The sequence below is a fragment of the Diceros bicornis genome, chromosome 6 (genome assembly GCF_020826845.1).
Source record: "Diceros bicornis minor isolate mBicDic1 chromosome 6, mDicBic1.mat.cur, whole genome shotgun sequence".
NCBI classification, from domain to species: domain Eukaryota; kingdom Metazoa; phylum Chordata; class Mammalia; order Perissodactyla; family Rhinocerotidae; genus Diceros; species Diceros bicornis.
In genome coordinates, this window is record NC_080745.1 from 62460187 (window position 1) to 62476581 (window position 16395).

The 16395-nt window shown below is 47.4% G+C and overlaps 1 protein-coding gene across 4 annotated transcripts in view; it reads right to left on the reverse strand.

Moving 5' to 3' along the window:
- The window catches only part of PIK3AP1 (phosphoinositide-3-kinase adaptor protein 1), a 115436-nt gene that overhangs the window by 17294 nt on the left and 81747 nt on the right, over positions 1 to 16395 (reverse strand). For all 4 annotated transcript variants that reach the window (XM_058543638.1, XM_058543637.1, XM_058543639.1 and 1 more), the window contains 4 exons: positions 16060 to 16265; positions 12751 to 12823; positions 5746 to 5901; positions 727 to 797 (listed from right to left, as the gene is read on the reverse strand). In XM_058543638.1, coding sequence (XP_058399621.1) covers positions 727 to 797; positions 5746 to 5901; positions 12751 to 12823; positions 16060 to 16265 — 506 coding nt within the window. The remainder of the gene's footprint in view (positions 1 to 726; positions 798 to 5745; positions 5902 to 12750; positions 12824 to 16059; positions 16266 to 16395) is intronic.

Genomic DNA, 16395 nt, shown 5'->3' on the forward strand with positions numbered 1-16395 from the left:
GCCTCAGCCTAAGGCAGCAGCTTACTCTGTGCTAGGAAGCCTCATCGCTCTCAGGGCACTGTTTGCTACTCTACATGTGGAGAAGCAGAAAAGGCCAGTGTGCAGTGAGAGAAGGCAGATATGCACAGAGAAGCACGTGGGCCTGGCACACATAGAGCAGTGGGCTCGGCTCGGGTCGGCTCCAGCGTGCCTCGCCTCTCCTGATCCAGGCCCCGAGATGTGATCACTGCCCCTAGATTCCCTGACACGCATCCAGCTCCTTCTCACAGATGCCCCTTTTGGCTTAACCAGTCTGAGTGAATTTCTATTTCTCCCTTCCTCCTTCCCTCCCTTCCTCCTGTCCTTCCTTCCTCCCTCTCTCTCTTTTTATTGAAATTCATATAACATAAAATTAACCATTTTAAAGCGAACAATTCAGTGGCATTTAGTAAATTCAAAATATTGTGCCACCGTCATCTCTATCTAGACCCAAAACATTTTCATCACCCCAAAAGGAAACACTGTACCCATTAAGCGGTTTCTCCCCATTTCCCCCTCCCCCCCAGCCCCTGGTAACCACCAATCTACATTCTACCTCTATGGATCTACCTATTCTGGACATTTCATATAAATGGAATCCTACAATATGTGACCTTTTGTGTCTGGTTTCTTTCACTTGGATTTCTATTTCTTGCAATGAAACAAGCCCTTGGACAAGACAGATGGGGGTGGGGTCCCGGTTCTCACCTCATTGTCCCCCTCCATCCCGCTGCTCACACTGAGGAGGCTCCGGGTGCTGGATCGGTTACTGGTGCTGCCTAAAGGGCACAAACAAAATCAGCCCGGCCTGTGGATTCTCTCAGGCGAAAATAAAATGTGCAACTTGAGCACTTCCTTGTTTTCACTGATAGAAACAAGACAGAAGCTGTGAATATGGGAGTCTTCAAAATGCTGCCATCTTATCCTATTTTATTAGAGTTTAGTTTTTGTCTGTTTTTTATGTTTTCAGCGTAAAAGGAAATGGCTCACCTTTTTATTACCATTTTTTGCTTTACAGCTACCATTTACTGACGGCTTACCACACGTGATGTGCCTTAAAAACATGATTGCATTTAATCCCGATAAAAATCCTATTTGATATGAGTGCTCTGATTTGACAGACAAGGAAACAGAGATGCTTAGTTTCTCCCTTGTTCATTGGTATTTCTAAAGTCTGCAAAGAAATTTTGTTGCTGAAGTTTTTTCCTTATTTAGGAATTACAGGAAGCATGCACATGTATCGCACATATATATATACCTTCTAATCAGAGGCCAGACAGTTTGACACAAAACAAAATACAAAGCACAAATTCAAAAGTACAATTTACACTCATGGCAGGAACTGTGACTGTGTGAAGTTAGGTGCTCAAAGTTTCTGAACTGGGAGTTTATCACCTATGTCGTTAGACCAACACTATCCAATAGAACTTTCTGGAAATGTTCTATGGTGTGCTATCCAATATGGTAGCTCATGTGAAACATGGCTAGTGCAACTGAGGAACTAAATTTTAAATTTTATTTGGTTTTAATTAACTTAAATTTAAATAGCCACATGAGGCTAGTGGCTGCCATATTGGATAGCACAGCATTAGAACAAGCTCAAGATGTGATGATCTAGCAATGAAGAAGGAAGAATACCAGCTAATCAACAAAAACAAGGAAATTTTGACTTTAATTTACCAAGATTGCCACTAACAATATCGCCAGATCTTAGGTTTGCTGAATTTCCACTTAAAATAGCTCCTCACCATATTAGTTTATAGGTAAATTAGTTTTGACTTCATTATAGTATCAACTTTGACCTAATTAATTTAGATGTTAGCTTAAATAGAGCAAGTTAAGATTTATAATTTTGGATTACTTTTTGGGGATACATTTTTAAATTTGAAAATACTGTGTCAAAATGCTTATATAAATCAGGAGATTCAGAGTTTGGTTATTAAGGAGCATGTGGCTCTGTCCCTTTCTATTCATTTCTATTCATAACACTGTTCACTTGGCCAGAATGGCCTTTTCTCCCCATTCCCCCCAGCCCACTCCTATCCACAAAGCTAAAATCTTCTCAGTCTCCAATGCTCAGGACAAATGCTATCAAAACCTTTCCAAATTCCCCCAAATGGAAGTAACCCCTCTTGCCCATGGGGTCCCATCCCCGTGGGGCCAAGCCTCTGCATATCATTCCTCATTCTTCCTCCCACTCCCTCACAATGAACCAGCTTCGTTCCAAAGGTTTTCCACTAGGAGGGAGCAAAAAGCTATCCAGACATGGGCTCCAGGACCCTGGAAATTCACACCCACCATTGTCCCATTGTCCCTTTCCTTGATGTTCTTAAATCTTTAACCCCTAGCATTTGGCTTTGAACCTTTGGTCCCTGGTTCATCTGCCCCGGCCCTCTCCCCTCTCCAGGCTGATGACTTGCTTGCCCATATCCCCTCTGGTCTACACAGTTGGTAGGAGGCTCTGGTCCCAGCCCCCATCATCTTCACTCTTGCTATGGGCAGGAGGGCAGTGCCCACCCCTTGCCAGGCTTCTGTCAGCAGGGAAGAAGGATCAGACAAGCATCTAACTCATACTGGTTTTGTACTTTCTCTCCTCCATTATAAGCCCCCTGAAGACAGGCTCTGTTTCTTTTCCATTTTTATGTCTCCAGTATACAGTCTAGCTCAGAATGCACAGAGCTGTCCTCAATATTTGGTGGAGGAATGAATGAGAGAAAAAATGAGCAAATATATGACCTTTAAGAAACTTGGACCAGACAACCTCAGAGAAGATCAACAGTCTTTCTGTAATGAAACTTTTATTCTCTTAAACATAACACTAATATTCTAGGCCTTAAAATTTTATTTATAATCAGATTTAACTTGCAACTGTTTTTCTGTGGTTCCCAAGAGATGACAGCTGCACCATAATAAAAATAGTGCTGTTTTTAGGGTGTGACCCTGGGGGTTAAGAGGCAGTTGGTGGATCAGAGCTGAGCCATCATCACTCTCCCTCCTTGCCCTGGGAAATATTTTTATTTGGAAGGCAATATGTCCCCATGGTTGAGAGCACAGAAAGATCTGGATGTGAACCCAGACTCCCTGCTTACTTGTCAAGTGACCCAAGGCAAGATGCCTAACCTTTCTAAGGGTCCATTTTCTGTTCTAGAAACTCACAGCATTGTTGTATAGAATGAGTTAGATCATGTGGTAACGTGCTTGGCACAGGGCCTGCAAGAGTAAGCATTTGATTAATGATAGCCACTATCATCAAATCATCAATTTCAAGACGGTAGGTTATCCATTAGTGACCCCAGGACCCTCACCTCCCAGTATCCATGCCGTGGTATATCACCCTCCCTCTCTCCTTCTAGGCTTAGCCATGTGACTTGCTTTGACCAATATGACATTAGCAAGTGTGATGCAAGCCGAAGCTTAATAAGCACTTGCACATTGGGGCATGTCCTTCTGGAATGTTCCCTTTCCAGACCTTGTGAAGGAAGTCTAGGAGATCCTGACTCAAAAGAAAAGCCAAAGGAAGGCACCTGCTGATGAAGGCCACTGACCCCAGCCATAGTCCTGTCTCAGTGAATGATGAAAGGCAATGCAGAGCCTCTGTCTTTAATGACTTGGCTTTGCAATTTGCTAAAAGATTGAAGAACATTTGTACATGGATTTCAAGTCCAATTCAACAAAAGATTTAAATGTAAGCCATATGAAAATAAAGGGAATTAAAACCAAAAAAAAAAAAAGTTCAGGCTATTGAATTGAGGCCATATGTCAGAGGGGACCTGAAAGAAAGAGACTATCTTGGATGTTCCAGCCCATGCCGAGCTTATAGCTGAATACAGTTGCGTGAGTGATGGCAACTGACCTACAAGGAATGGAGATGTACCATCCGCAAAGTCCTGGTGGAGTTCAGAATCAGGCATAAATAAATGGTTATGTTTCAAGCCACCACGTTTTGGGTGGTTTATAGCAATAGATAACAGAAACTGTAAGACAGGGACTGGATGCAGTCTACAGCCCCCAGGTAGAGTAAAATGCATTGGTCTGTCATTTCATAACATTTTCTAACCAGATGAGCTAGCCATCCTGGGCAACAAACCATCGCACAAGGGAAGAAGCACGGTTCATGCTTTCCATTCTGTTCTCACCCCAAGCTAACTCAAAGTACAACACACACATAAAGTCTTTTAAATTAATCTGAACCTGAAATGAGTACTTTACATTTGTCTTGTCAAATTCCCCCTCCCCTCACCCCAGAATGCACTGCCCCACCCTGAGAGGGTCTGCACCACTCCTCCTCCCCTCCAGGACACGTCTGAGAGATGGGCCACCTGCCCCTTGCCTTCTCTGCCACCTGTGATCCCTGGGAAAACCTCTCCCACTTCTGAACTTGTCAGACTTCTCTAAATTGCCTCAGGAGGGTTTTGGATACACGTTATCTCTCCCATTACATAAGGAGAGGTTTTCTCCTCTGCCCAGTCTAGACTTCCTGCGTGGTTGTGTGATACGCTTTTCTGTTTCGACAGGTAATAGTGGCAGGAATGTTAACCTGAAAGAGAGAAGAGATGGGTTCTATTCCCATCGTTGCTTCACTGGCTGTGTGACCTTGGGCAAAACTCTTTCATTCTCTGGATTACAAATACCCCATCTATAAAGTCAGGAGGAGATTAGTTCAGAGGTTCTTGACCTAAGTCCACAGATGGGCAAAACTGCATGTATGTGTGTGTGTGTACATACACACACACGTGCATTTTTCTCGGAAGTGCATCCAGAGAGCATCTATCAAATTCTCAGAGGAGTTTGTGATACAGAAAACATTAAGAACCCTGGGTTAGATGACCTTCCTGCCCCCATATCCATTTAGGGGTTCTTTGCCTGACATCTAAGGAGACATGAGTCCTGAAACTCAGCTTGTCTCTTGTTCTTTTATTGCTCTCCTAGCTGTTTTGACAACACTAAAATGTATGAAAGAAGGGAAACTGGATCTGCTTGGCTTATGAAGCCGGCGTGTCTGAAGTCAGCTAACACCGCCCTGGATACGGAAACAAAGCCCCCAGCTCCTGCCTGGGCATCAAGCCTGTATTGTCTGTTGCAATCAGACTCCTATTCAAGCTTTCAAGCCAAAAGGAAGACATTTCTTAATTAGATCCTCAACTTGCCTGTAAAGTTGGAATTCTCAAATTTGAGTCCATTGTTTCCTAATGTTTCTGACTTTGTACCCTTTCCTTCCCCTGATCACAGTTGAGGAAGCAAAAAGAAAAGTGGTTAAGAGTCTTGGCCCTGGATCCAGACTGCCTGAGTTTAAATCCCAGCTCTACCACTCATTAGCTACTTAACCTGGGGCAAGGCACGCATCTCTTCCTCAGTAAATAGAGGGGCTAGGACCTATCCCATAGAGCTACTGTGAGAATTAAATCAGAGAATCTACGGAAGAGGCTTTGCACATAATAAATGCTCAATAGATGTTAACTAGTATTATTATTACGTTTTTCTATTTATAAAATGGATAGAGTAATAATTATCATGCAATCTGGCTTCAGGGGATACTTGCATAAAGGATCTTTCAGCCCCGAAAAAAGGCAAACCTCACAGGCTAGATATCCCCAAGTTATTACACTCCCCAAACCCAAATCAGGCTCTGACTGAGATCTGCTGGGCTCCTAACAGAGAATGATCCCAAAGACCAAACGCGCCAGCTGGAGTCCAGCCGCGAAGGCACCAGTGGGTCAGCCTGCTCACTTGCTGTGCTGGAGGTACTGTCTGTTTTCCAGTCTCCTCGTCTGAGTTCCGTCCTTGGGGGGAAGACGCTTTTCCTGGGGCCACTCTCATAGACTCCATACTCCACTTTCCCCGGCAGGTGCTGTGAGTGCCGAATTGGGACCGTGATCTCCAAATCTGGAATTAGAGGAAAATGAGATAAGCTTCAAGGGACCAGACTGCCACTTATCAAACTGCTCAGCTGCCCCCTCTCCACTTGCCTCCCTCACTTGAATCTGGAGGGTACCTGAAAGGGAGGGGAGGGGAGGGGAAAGAGAAAAGAAGAGGGGAAGAGGAGTGGGAAGGGGGTGGGGGCCCAGCCCACTTCAGCACTGAAACTCCACAGAATCCTGTGTGGCAATTGCTGGGTGACAGAAGACTTGGGATGGAGAAATGTGAGAAAAGGCAGAGAAACACTTCCACATCAGGTAGCTGAAAGGTCTGGGGAAAGGTCTGGGCCCCCAGCTCCGCCACTTCTCAGCTGTGGAACTTGTGTCAGTCAGTCAACCTCTCTGAATTACTTCTCTTTTGGAGGGGGGGTTATGAATGTCATTGATCCTAATAACAGGTTCCCCTGTGCATCAGGCAGAGTTCTAAGAGCTTCCCTATTTTTAGCTCCTTGAATCCTCCCAACACCTCTGAAATAAATACTATTATCACGATTCCCCACAGAAACTAAGGTAGAAAGAAGTGAAGTAGCATGCCCCCATCACACAGCTGGTAAGTGGGACAGCTGGGATTTGAACCCAGGCTCCAAAGTCAAGGCTCTTAACCACTACTCATCCTGCCTCTTAATCCCTTAATAAATGACAGATGATGAGTGGGGGGTCTGCAACTGACAGCAACAACCCAGAGAGTTAATGAAAGGCGATCCATCAGGCCTGTGAAAGATTTTGTGACTTGCAAGGCTGATCAGTGGTTTTAGACCCCACAGATTCAGAAAGACAGATTATTCCTTTGTCTTGTAAAGCATTAAACTGATCTCTTTACTGGCTTAGCCCTGCCCAGCGGTTGGTCGTTATTCCTCCCTAGATTTCCACCCCCACGTTCTATGAGCAGAAAAAAAGCTCCTGCTGACAAGCAGACTAAAACATCTGTGTGCACCCACACCAACTTCCCCCCCAGGGAAGCGTGGAAGCCAGGTGAGCTTCTGTCACAGGGCTCCCCTTGTTACCCTGGACAGTCCCAGGGCCCGAGCAGGGCCTCTGGGATGAGTGTAAGCTCAGTGTCCCTTTGGGGATGTGTGCTCTTATCTTGGAGGTACCACTTCCGCCTCCGCCTCTCCTCCTCTATGGGCCTGGGCGGCGCGGCAGGAAGTTCAGGGAGCCCAGGGGCAGAGGTGGCTCCGCCTGCCAAAGCCAGAAGGGCAAATGGATCAACTAGAAGAGTAAGAAAGAGCAGGTGCCAGGACAGGGGAGACCAAGTTTACGTAAACACTCTGCAGAGAGAATGTTAAAAGGGCAGATTTTTGGTTTGCTAACCAAAACGAGCTTTCCTCGTTCCAGAGACTCCAGTTCCAAGTGTGGTGCATGGTCCCAGTACTAAACCAGCCTCCCAGGGCTCCGTGTAACACAGATCCTTTTCACGTCCTCAGGATCTCCTGGTTACAGGTGAGCAATGGAAGCACCCACCCAGGCCTGGAAGGACTTGGGCCGAGACTAGCCAAGTGCACCACACATGGGTGTGAGCCTACGGTGTCCCAGAACCCAAACACGTGTCACACTTTTTTTTGCCCTCAGTTTTGACCTAGCTTTTTAACAACAACCTTTTAAAGGGAGGTTCCCGTCTGCTTAATTCACTTCAATGAGGCAATTTTCTACTCTCAACCGGTTCTAGCAGGAAGGAAAGTAAAATACACAGGAAAAGTAAATTGGCAGTCAAAAGTTTAAAAAATCAAGTAGAGCCAGTCTAAATGTCTACAAAATCCTGATACTCTCTGAAAAAAGGAATCATGCCAGGAATCATAATTATCCTCATTCTATCACACAGCACTTTCCCCAAGTGCGTTCACATGCATTATTACAGCTCCTTTGAACTTCACTACTTCTCCGTTAAGTAGATAAGTCAGGTATAACCACGGAGGAGGAAACTGAGGCACAGAGTGGTTAAAGGAATTGTCCTGGATCATAAAGTGATTCAGTGACAAACTGGGGATCAGAACCCAAGCATCCTGCTCCAGACTGGCCACAGACACACCCAGAACACAAATATTGATCGTCTTCTCATAGGCTGGAGCATTCAACAAGCCAGGAGTCATGCCAGCCCTCTTCTGATTTCCTACGCCATCAACACTCTGTACCATCTCAGTTGGAGCAAAACAACTCCCTAGGGCTGCAGAAAGACCAGCAAGTTATTATGAACAGAATCATATTTTTAACTATCCTTGGTGTTCTAACCCAAATGAAAGAAAAATAACCATTGTTTTTCTTTTCTAAGGTAAATGAGCTTTCCAAATGAATCGAGTCAGTCCTTGAGTTTAGAGTGGGCTCCATTCCTGGAAAAGGTCCTTTAAGCAGAAATGCTATTTTTCAACCCTTATTTTCTTATAGGTCAATGTTACCCCGTGTCAATAGTTTTCAAATGTTTTTTTTTTTCTTTTGTGAAGCAGAATTCCTTCCTCTAGTGAAAACAGAAGCTCAATGTGAAAAACAGATTTTTAAAGGAGCTGCAATGGTCAAAGCAGAGTAAGAGGCCCTAAACCCTGCCCCAATCCTAATCCACTGCTCCCCGCATCCTCTACCACCCGCCATAGTTCCTACCCTCTACTCCCCAGTTCCTACCCCTACCTCTACAGGCACGCATATAGCAGTACTGAGGCACCTCAGTGGGAAATAGGCAATTACAAGTTAGTATGTTACTAAATATATAATCAAGTTTTATGGAGTTAACTAATATCACATTTACTCAACCATAAATGACGCCTTTTCTTTGGCAGATGCTCTGACGTCCTTGGGCCTCACCATGCAGTACAGGGTCCAACTTTCAACTGCCTGAGGCTTTCTCTGGTAGCCAGATTATAAGTGCCCCTCCCCCAGCAGGCTTCAACCAAAGACATGGTGTATAAATGCCCCAGCTCTCCTGCCCCTCAAGAGCGATAACTCTTCCAGAGTGTTCTTCATTGATTCCCGGAGTCTCCAGGAAGATGAAGCTCCAGTCTCTACAGTGGTAACTGTACTTTGCTGGCCGCTTTTTCTTCCCTCTCTCACTTACCTACCGCCCCCACTCCCCGTCCCCCACCCCGGTGTTCCCTGGGATCACCGCCCATATCATACTTGTTCTCAAATCCTTGTCAGAGAAGAAAAAGTTCTAGAAACGGATAGTGGTGATGGATGCACAATATTGTGAATGTACTTAATGCCACTGAACTGCACATTTAGGTCCAAATGGTAAATTTTATGTTATGTATATTTTGCCACAATAAAAAACAAAAACAAAGGGAGACTCTTGGAGCTGATGGGTAGAACATTCTCCCCATGTGGACTGCTTGTGGTCCCCAGTCATTCTTGTTCAGTGTCAAATTATAAATAGTTTAATCTTTTAATAGGTATGACATTAATTAAAGCCCGTGACATAAAAAGTAAAACTACTTAACCTCTCCCCACCAAAAGAAATTCCTAGTCAGAGGGTCTGCTTCTTGAAGATTGGGGGGGCAGGGGAGGGAGGGCATTAAGCCATGCTACTTTGGAAAAACTGAGACATTGACCATTCTAATTTAGACTACAGCCACTGGTGGGTATCACTTATTTGGAGCCTGATTAGCCTTGGGTAAACTTCAAATAATGTTTCAAAACCCAAGATTTCAGGGCCGGGCCCTGAACGGCGAGTCATAGCCCAGTGCACACACCCCAGGAGGCCCTGCGTGAGAGGACACCAGCTGGTGTGCACGGTTTTTAGAGTGCTTCCATGAGCCCGGCACTGTGATAGGCCTGGCTATACCCTAACTCACTCAGTCCTTGCAGCAACCTCACGGGCACTTCTACTCATGCCATTTGCAGACGAGGACCGAGGCTCAGGGAGGTGAAGTATCTTGCCCACGGTTCCCAGCTAATTAGGGGTGAGCAGTGAGCAGGAACTTGACCCCAACCCTGCTAGCCCCAGGGCCCATGCCTGTACCCCTCCGCTCCCCCGCATGTGTGTCCGTCTTGCTTCAGTATCCCCAGTGGCCCCAGGTGGAGCCTGGGTGGGTACAGGTGTGACAACACCAGGAGGCTCAGTTCTGGAGCCCAGGCTGCCAAGCACAGATGACTCCAACACTACAACTCCCTGGCCTTCAAACCCCGCATGCAGCACCAAATTGCAGCTTTCTCAAGGCTGCCTATATTTAAAAGTTTGAAATGTTTCATTTAATCAAGGCTTCTATCTTTGGGTTCATGTGCCTAGTTTTAAAAAGCACCACTTCAGCCCTTTCACCACTTAGAGCCCTCTTGTCTGACCCTAGGATAACAGTGCAGATCTTGAACCAGATTTTCTACCTTCTCTCATTTCTCCTCCTCTCAACCAGGAGGGCAGACAAGTGTGAGCCTGGCCGGTGGCAGCATACATTTAAAATCTAGTCACCCAAACACATGTCTTAGGATGACCTCTCTGACCTTCTGCCATGATTGTAACCTCTTAACAACTCTTCTCGTAAACAGTCAAAATCATTAACGTTCACTAGGCTGCTACTATATGCAGAACACTGTGCCAGGCATTGTGGGACAGGCTCTAGCCAGGAAAACCAGAGCTATACAAATAAAAGACTAACTCCTAAGCTACCAGACAGTGAGAATCGCATCTGAGAGGTCTCTGTATTTGGCAGGGTGCCTGGTGCTCAGTTAAGTATTTATGGAATGAATGAATGGTGTCACCAAACATTTTACTGAAATCGACCATCCCAAAAAAGATTTCTTGAGCTCCATCACCGTACTGTGCTACGTGCTGGGTATTCAGCAGAGCACAAAATAGACAAGTTCTTGCCCTCACGGGGCTTACAGTGGGGAGTGGGGGTGGGGTGGGGAACGGATATTGAAAAACACCCATGAGAACAGAAAGCTAAGATAATTCCAGTCTGTGTTATGTGAAAAGAGGGTACATAGTGGCACAGGAAGTGAGTGGTGGAGGGCTACTCCAGAAAGAATGGCAGAGAAGGCCTCTCTGAGGAGGAGAACTTATAGCCAAACTCTGAAGGATGAAAAAGGGCCAGCCAGGAAAGATGTGGGAACAGAAGTGGAGGGGGGACAGCAAGTGTGAAGGCCCTGGGGAGAATGTTCTTGGCTTGTTAGAGCAACAAAAAGGAGTCCATTGTGACTGTGACTGGAGCTCCGGGTTGCGGGGGATGAGCTCAGGGGTCAGATCACGTAGGGCCTTGTAGGCCACAGTGAGGAGTGTGGTTTTACTCTGGGTGGGACAAGAGCCCCTGGAGGGCTTTGGGCAAGGGAGTGGCATGATCTGATTGTTTATTGTTAACAGGCTGTTGGCTGCAGTTTGGAGGATTAACTGTAGAGGAGTGAGCATGGACACGGGGAGACAATGGAAGAGGCTCCTGCGTTAATCCAGGAAGAGATGATGGTGGCTGGGCTGCAGCTGTGGCATGGGAGATGGTGAGAAATGATCAGATTTAAGATGCATTTTGGAGGCAGAACCTCTGGAAGTTGCTGATGGTTTGAATGAAAGAATGAAGTAATAGCAATCGGAGGCAGCAAATGAGAAGCGCCAGATGGATGGAAGGGATAGTAGTTCTATAGAAGCTCAAATGAGGAAGGAACACAATGGCCTGGAGTGGTCCAGGAAGGCTTCACCGAGAAGGGGCTGCCAGAGCTGGGTCTTGTAGCCCAGTAGTTTTCATACAGGTGAGATGGAAGAGGCATGAGCAAGGGGCCTGTGGCAGGAAGATGTCCTGTTTGAAGACGTAGGTGTTACCAGCCTGATCAGGTTCATGAGAAGTTGAGCTGTTGATGGCAGCTGGAGACAGACTACAGAAGTTATGCACGACTTAGTTCTTTTTTTTTTTTTTGGTGAGGAAGGTTAGCCCTGAGCTAACATCTGTTGCCAATGCTCCTCTTTTTGCTGAGGAAGATAGGCCCTGGGCTAATGTCCATGCCCATCTTCCTCTACTTGATACGGGACACAGCCACAGCATGGCTTGATAAGTGGTGCATAGGTCAGCACCCAGGATCCAAACCTGCAAACCCCAGGCCGCCAAAGCAGAGCATGCAAACTTAACCACTATGCCACCGGGCCGGCCCCACAACTTAGTTCTTTATGTAACGGGGCTTCATTCAAGATCTGAGTGCCTCTGAAGGCCTTTTCTTGCCAGCTCCTCTTGGTATAAGGCTGTCCAGCGTAAACCATAGAGACTCAGCATGCCAGGGGCTCTCAGCGGCAATATGCAGTGTGGACAAATGCCCACTCCTTGCTCAGGGGGATGGTACCACATGGGTGTTACATGGGGGAGGGTGGGTCAAGGGGGCAGAGGGGCCTGGTCCTCAGTGTGCACAACTGGAATTCATGGCCCTGCTATTGGACCCCCACTGCACACGGCAGGAGCCCTGCCACACCTGAGTCCTGGGCTTCTGAAGTAGTGTGTGGTGTGGACACCAATGACACAATTCCCTGCTTGAATCAGAAACAGACTTTAAGAGAATGAGATTTTCTCCTTTCTCTGCTCGAAAAAAATGTCTTCCTAAATGCCTAAGGGAGAGTTAGGTGCCAGGGAAGAAAGCATTACCACCCTCTTTGAGTGGGAGGATGGAGGGATGCAGAGTTCAAGCCATTCATTCATTCATTTGCTGCCATGTCTTATGTGCCAGGTACTAGATTGACAGAATTAATAAGACAAAGCCATTACCAGAAAGGACCTCATAGTCTAGCAGGGGACACAGATCTGTAAAGAGGGGACAGGCACTGGGCACACAGTCTGCCCACACAGGTCCCAGCAGAAAGGAGAGTTAAGGACAACAGATCACAGCAAAGCCCCCCACAACGCAGCATCCCCAGGAAGCCACATACCTGTCTGCTTTCCTGATTTTTGCTTCTCTCTCTGTCTTCGGGTGATGCTATCTCTTAGCCGTTTAAGATTTTCCTGGAAAAAATTTTGTTTATTTTTAAAGTATATGCCAGAATTATGCCCTCTGGGCATTAGAGTTTCTTTCTGGCTTTATGCTGTTTGCAAGATAATATCACATTGCAATAACATCTCCAACATGCAAATAAGGCTAAGTGCATTTGCAATCGGCCCCCAGAGAAATCCAAGTACTCTTACATGTTGTGCCTGAAGAGAAGACACCTCGTCCACAACAGTGTCTCCCCTCCTCTCTGTTCCAGCTCCTTCCCAGCCTTATAACCCACTGCCCTCCTCCTGGTTCCCCCACGCACCAAGCCAGTTCTTACCTGCTCACAAACACTCTATAGACATTCCTGCCTCTGAGATTGTGTTCTCACACCATTCCCCTGACCTTGAGGGGCATCGATTCCTCTCCATGAGTGTGTTCTAGGCCTGGGTCAAGGCCCACCTTCTCCCTAAAGCTCCCCAGACTGCTCCAGTCCTTAGTGACTGCCCACGCCAGCCGGCACTGGGCTATGGTGACTTGCCCAGTGCATGCGTATGCGTGTGCGTGTGCGTGTGGGTGTGTGTGTGGGTGTGCACGTGAGTGTTCTTTTCAGAGGTACTATGAGCTCTCAAAGGGCAAGGCACCAGGTCTTGTACCTTTCTGAAATCCTGCAGTCTCTTCTATTGTAGTCATTCAATAAATGTTGAAAGAACGTGTGCAAGTCAAAATTTGTTGCTATTTTAGTCAACAAACAACTACCACCTTGAAGGTAAGTGTCTGAGCATTCTAGGGAAAATGCCCCAGGGACTAACATCCAGATACCCAGAAGGTGCCATGAGGGAGCCACAGGAGGCCAGACTGGAAAGGCTGGTTGGGTTGTGACTGTAGCTGAGAGACCGAGCTTGGTCCAGGAAACAGCAGGGAGACATTGAAAGTTGTGGGCTGGCCAGAGCTATACGTTCTGGCAGAGCGGAGCAGGAAGGAGTTGGAGGCAAGGATACCCACCTGGAGACTGTGTGGTAGGCCAGCTGTAGGTGATAGAAGCCAGTGCTGGGGGAATGGAAAGAAAGGAGCAGGCGCAAGAGGAAGACTGCAACAGAGAGAAACCAGGCAAGACATGCAGCTGGCCGGGTACGGGGGAGTGTGGAAGAGGAGCCCAAGAGGTTCTGAAGTCTGAACCTCAGCATCTGGAACATAACAATGCAGTGAAGAGAAACAGGGAGTCAGGCAAGGGAAGCAGCCTCGAGGGACAGTTTGTTTGTGACATGCTGCAGGTCTAAGGCACGGTGGGGGACACGCCCAGCTGGTGGCTGGAAAGACGGAACTGGAGACAGACTCAAGAGTCACCTGCACAGAGAATTTGCTGAAGGGAACCTGGGTGGTGCCCACACATGGGAGGGGGAAGTGCAGGAGGCAGAAGGGTGGACAGAGGCGTGGAGGAAAAGGATGCCCCAGGAACCATCTTCACACCTCCGGTCCCTGGATGAGGGACACTCCAGAAGTACCAGGATGCTGTCACGGCACAAAGTAGTATCAGCTCCCATGGGGTGGGATTCTCTGCCACGTCAAACATGAACCTCAGTTGTCTGCTAAACCCCAGAGTTCTGGGCAAGTTCATGAGAAAGGAAGAAGCCTCTTGGATATAGATATAGAAAGACAACTAACATTTATTAGGTATTTACTAGGTACCAGGCATGCTAAGAGCTTTACAGGGGTGGGAAAATGGAGGCACAGAGAGGCCGAGGCCCACCCAGCCCCAGGTGACAGAACAAGGATGTAACTCAGGCTGCCTGGCTCCAGAGCCCTGACTGTTCTTAAGTACTGTGCCACGTGGGCATGCGACTTGGCAAGGAGAGAGAAAACTGTTGTTTGGCCAGGGCCAGCCTGTTCCCAGCAGGACTGCAGCCTCCCTGGGCCTCCTGAGTGAGCAGGGCCCTGGTTCTAGCATTGAGCACTACAGAGTGCCTTCACATCCTTCTTTGGACCCCCAGAGGGAGGGAGGCAGGCTGGCAGAGTGGGCGACCCTGTTTTAGGGAGCACTAAGAAGGCAGAGGTGTAGTGAAGGCAGCATGGGCTCTGGAGTGAGAAAGGGCTCGTCTGAATCCTGACTGAGCCTCAGTTTTCTGTAAAATGGGAGCGATGATACTTATCTTGCATGCACGCTGGGAGGATCAGAAGAGATTAGCTCTATTCAGTGCTTAGCACAGTACCCAGCAGACTATGGTCAGAGCTGGACAAATGCTGCTTTACAACCCACTTCCCCACTTCTCACCACCTAATCCACTCCAAGGAGACGCGGCTCCCATCTCAGCGCTATGAGAACAGCTCCCCCTGCCCCCAACAGCTGGTGCATCAGGTCCTATGAGAACAGAGGTTAGAATATGCACCATCAGGGAAGCACCATGGGGAGGGGGAGAGAAAAACAACCATTCTAGTCCTGATTTACCACTTACTAGGTACGTGGCCTTGGACATGTCTCCTAACTCCCTTTCAATATGAAGGAGTTGGACTAGGGATATGCCTCCTAAGGTTGAGTTCGAGTTCTTCTGATTGCTCTAAATTACACATGGAGTATAAGTATGGAATTATATATTCTCATTAAAAACTGCAAACCATACAGTAAAGCAAGAGGCTCCTCTGACACCTGGTCCTCCAATCCCAGTCTCCTCCTGAGTGGTGACCATTGGGATGGGCATGGGCTGGCCCTTCCCAGACCTTTGCCTTTGTATTGGCATACATACCTATAGAAACACAGAGAGAGAGAGTGTGTGTGTGTGTGTGTGTGTGTGTGTGTGTGTTTTAACTCGGGTGGTTTTATGTCTGCCGACTTGTCTTGTTCATTTAATCATATTTCTTGGGTGCTGTCCAAGTTCTCCTTGAGTTCCAAAGTGCAGTAGTTCTGTGGGAGTGTTGGCACTAGGAGTAGAGAGAGGGACTCTGAAAAGAAAAAAGCTAGAAAGCAAGAGTAGAGAGCCACGTGCAGAAGGAGGCAGCAGCAGCAGGATTAGGGTTTACAGTGAGTCTTTTTTCCTGATCTCTAGCCTCATGACAACCAGAAAAGCCATCCAGCTCTCAAGCAGGGAGCCCTGTGGTTAGACTACAGGTGACAGATACACATACACCCTGACTCACAACGACACTCAAACATTCACAGGCCCAGCCACAGGTGCTCGGTTACAGCCATACACAAGACAGCTGTGGACCCAGTCCCCCACTCCTGTCTAGTGGAGAAACACACATGAAATGGAGTCCTTCTGGAGCCAGTTACCTGCTGGAAGCGAAAGGACTCAGACCGCTTCTTCTGGTTGAGCTGCCACTCTTTGAAGTGGAGCACAGCTTCATCCACGTTGACGATGCCCAGCTTCACCTGCTCCTGGAGGGTAATAAGCTGCCGCTGGCCTGGCGTTTTCATCCCAGCAAAAGGGTCATATATACTCGACTGGGGCCTGTCTCTCCACGGTCTGACAGGAGGCTCTGGAAAGGACGGCAAAACTCAGCTTGACAGCTCCCCCACTGGGGAGAGCCGACAGGACAAGTGGGGTTAACGAGGCTGGTCACGGACTCAAGAGGATGTGTCTCAAAAGAACAATTAGATGTAAAACCA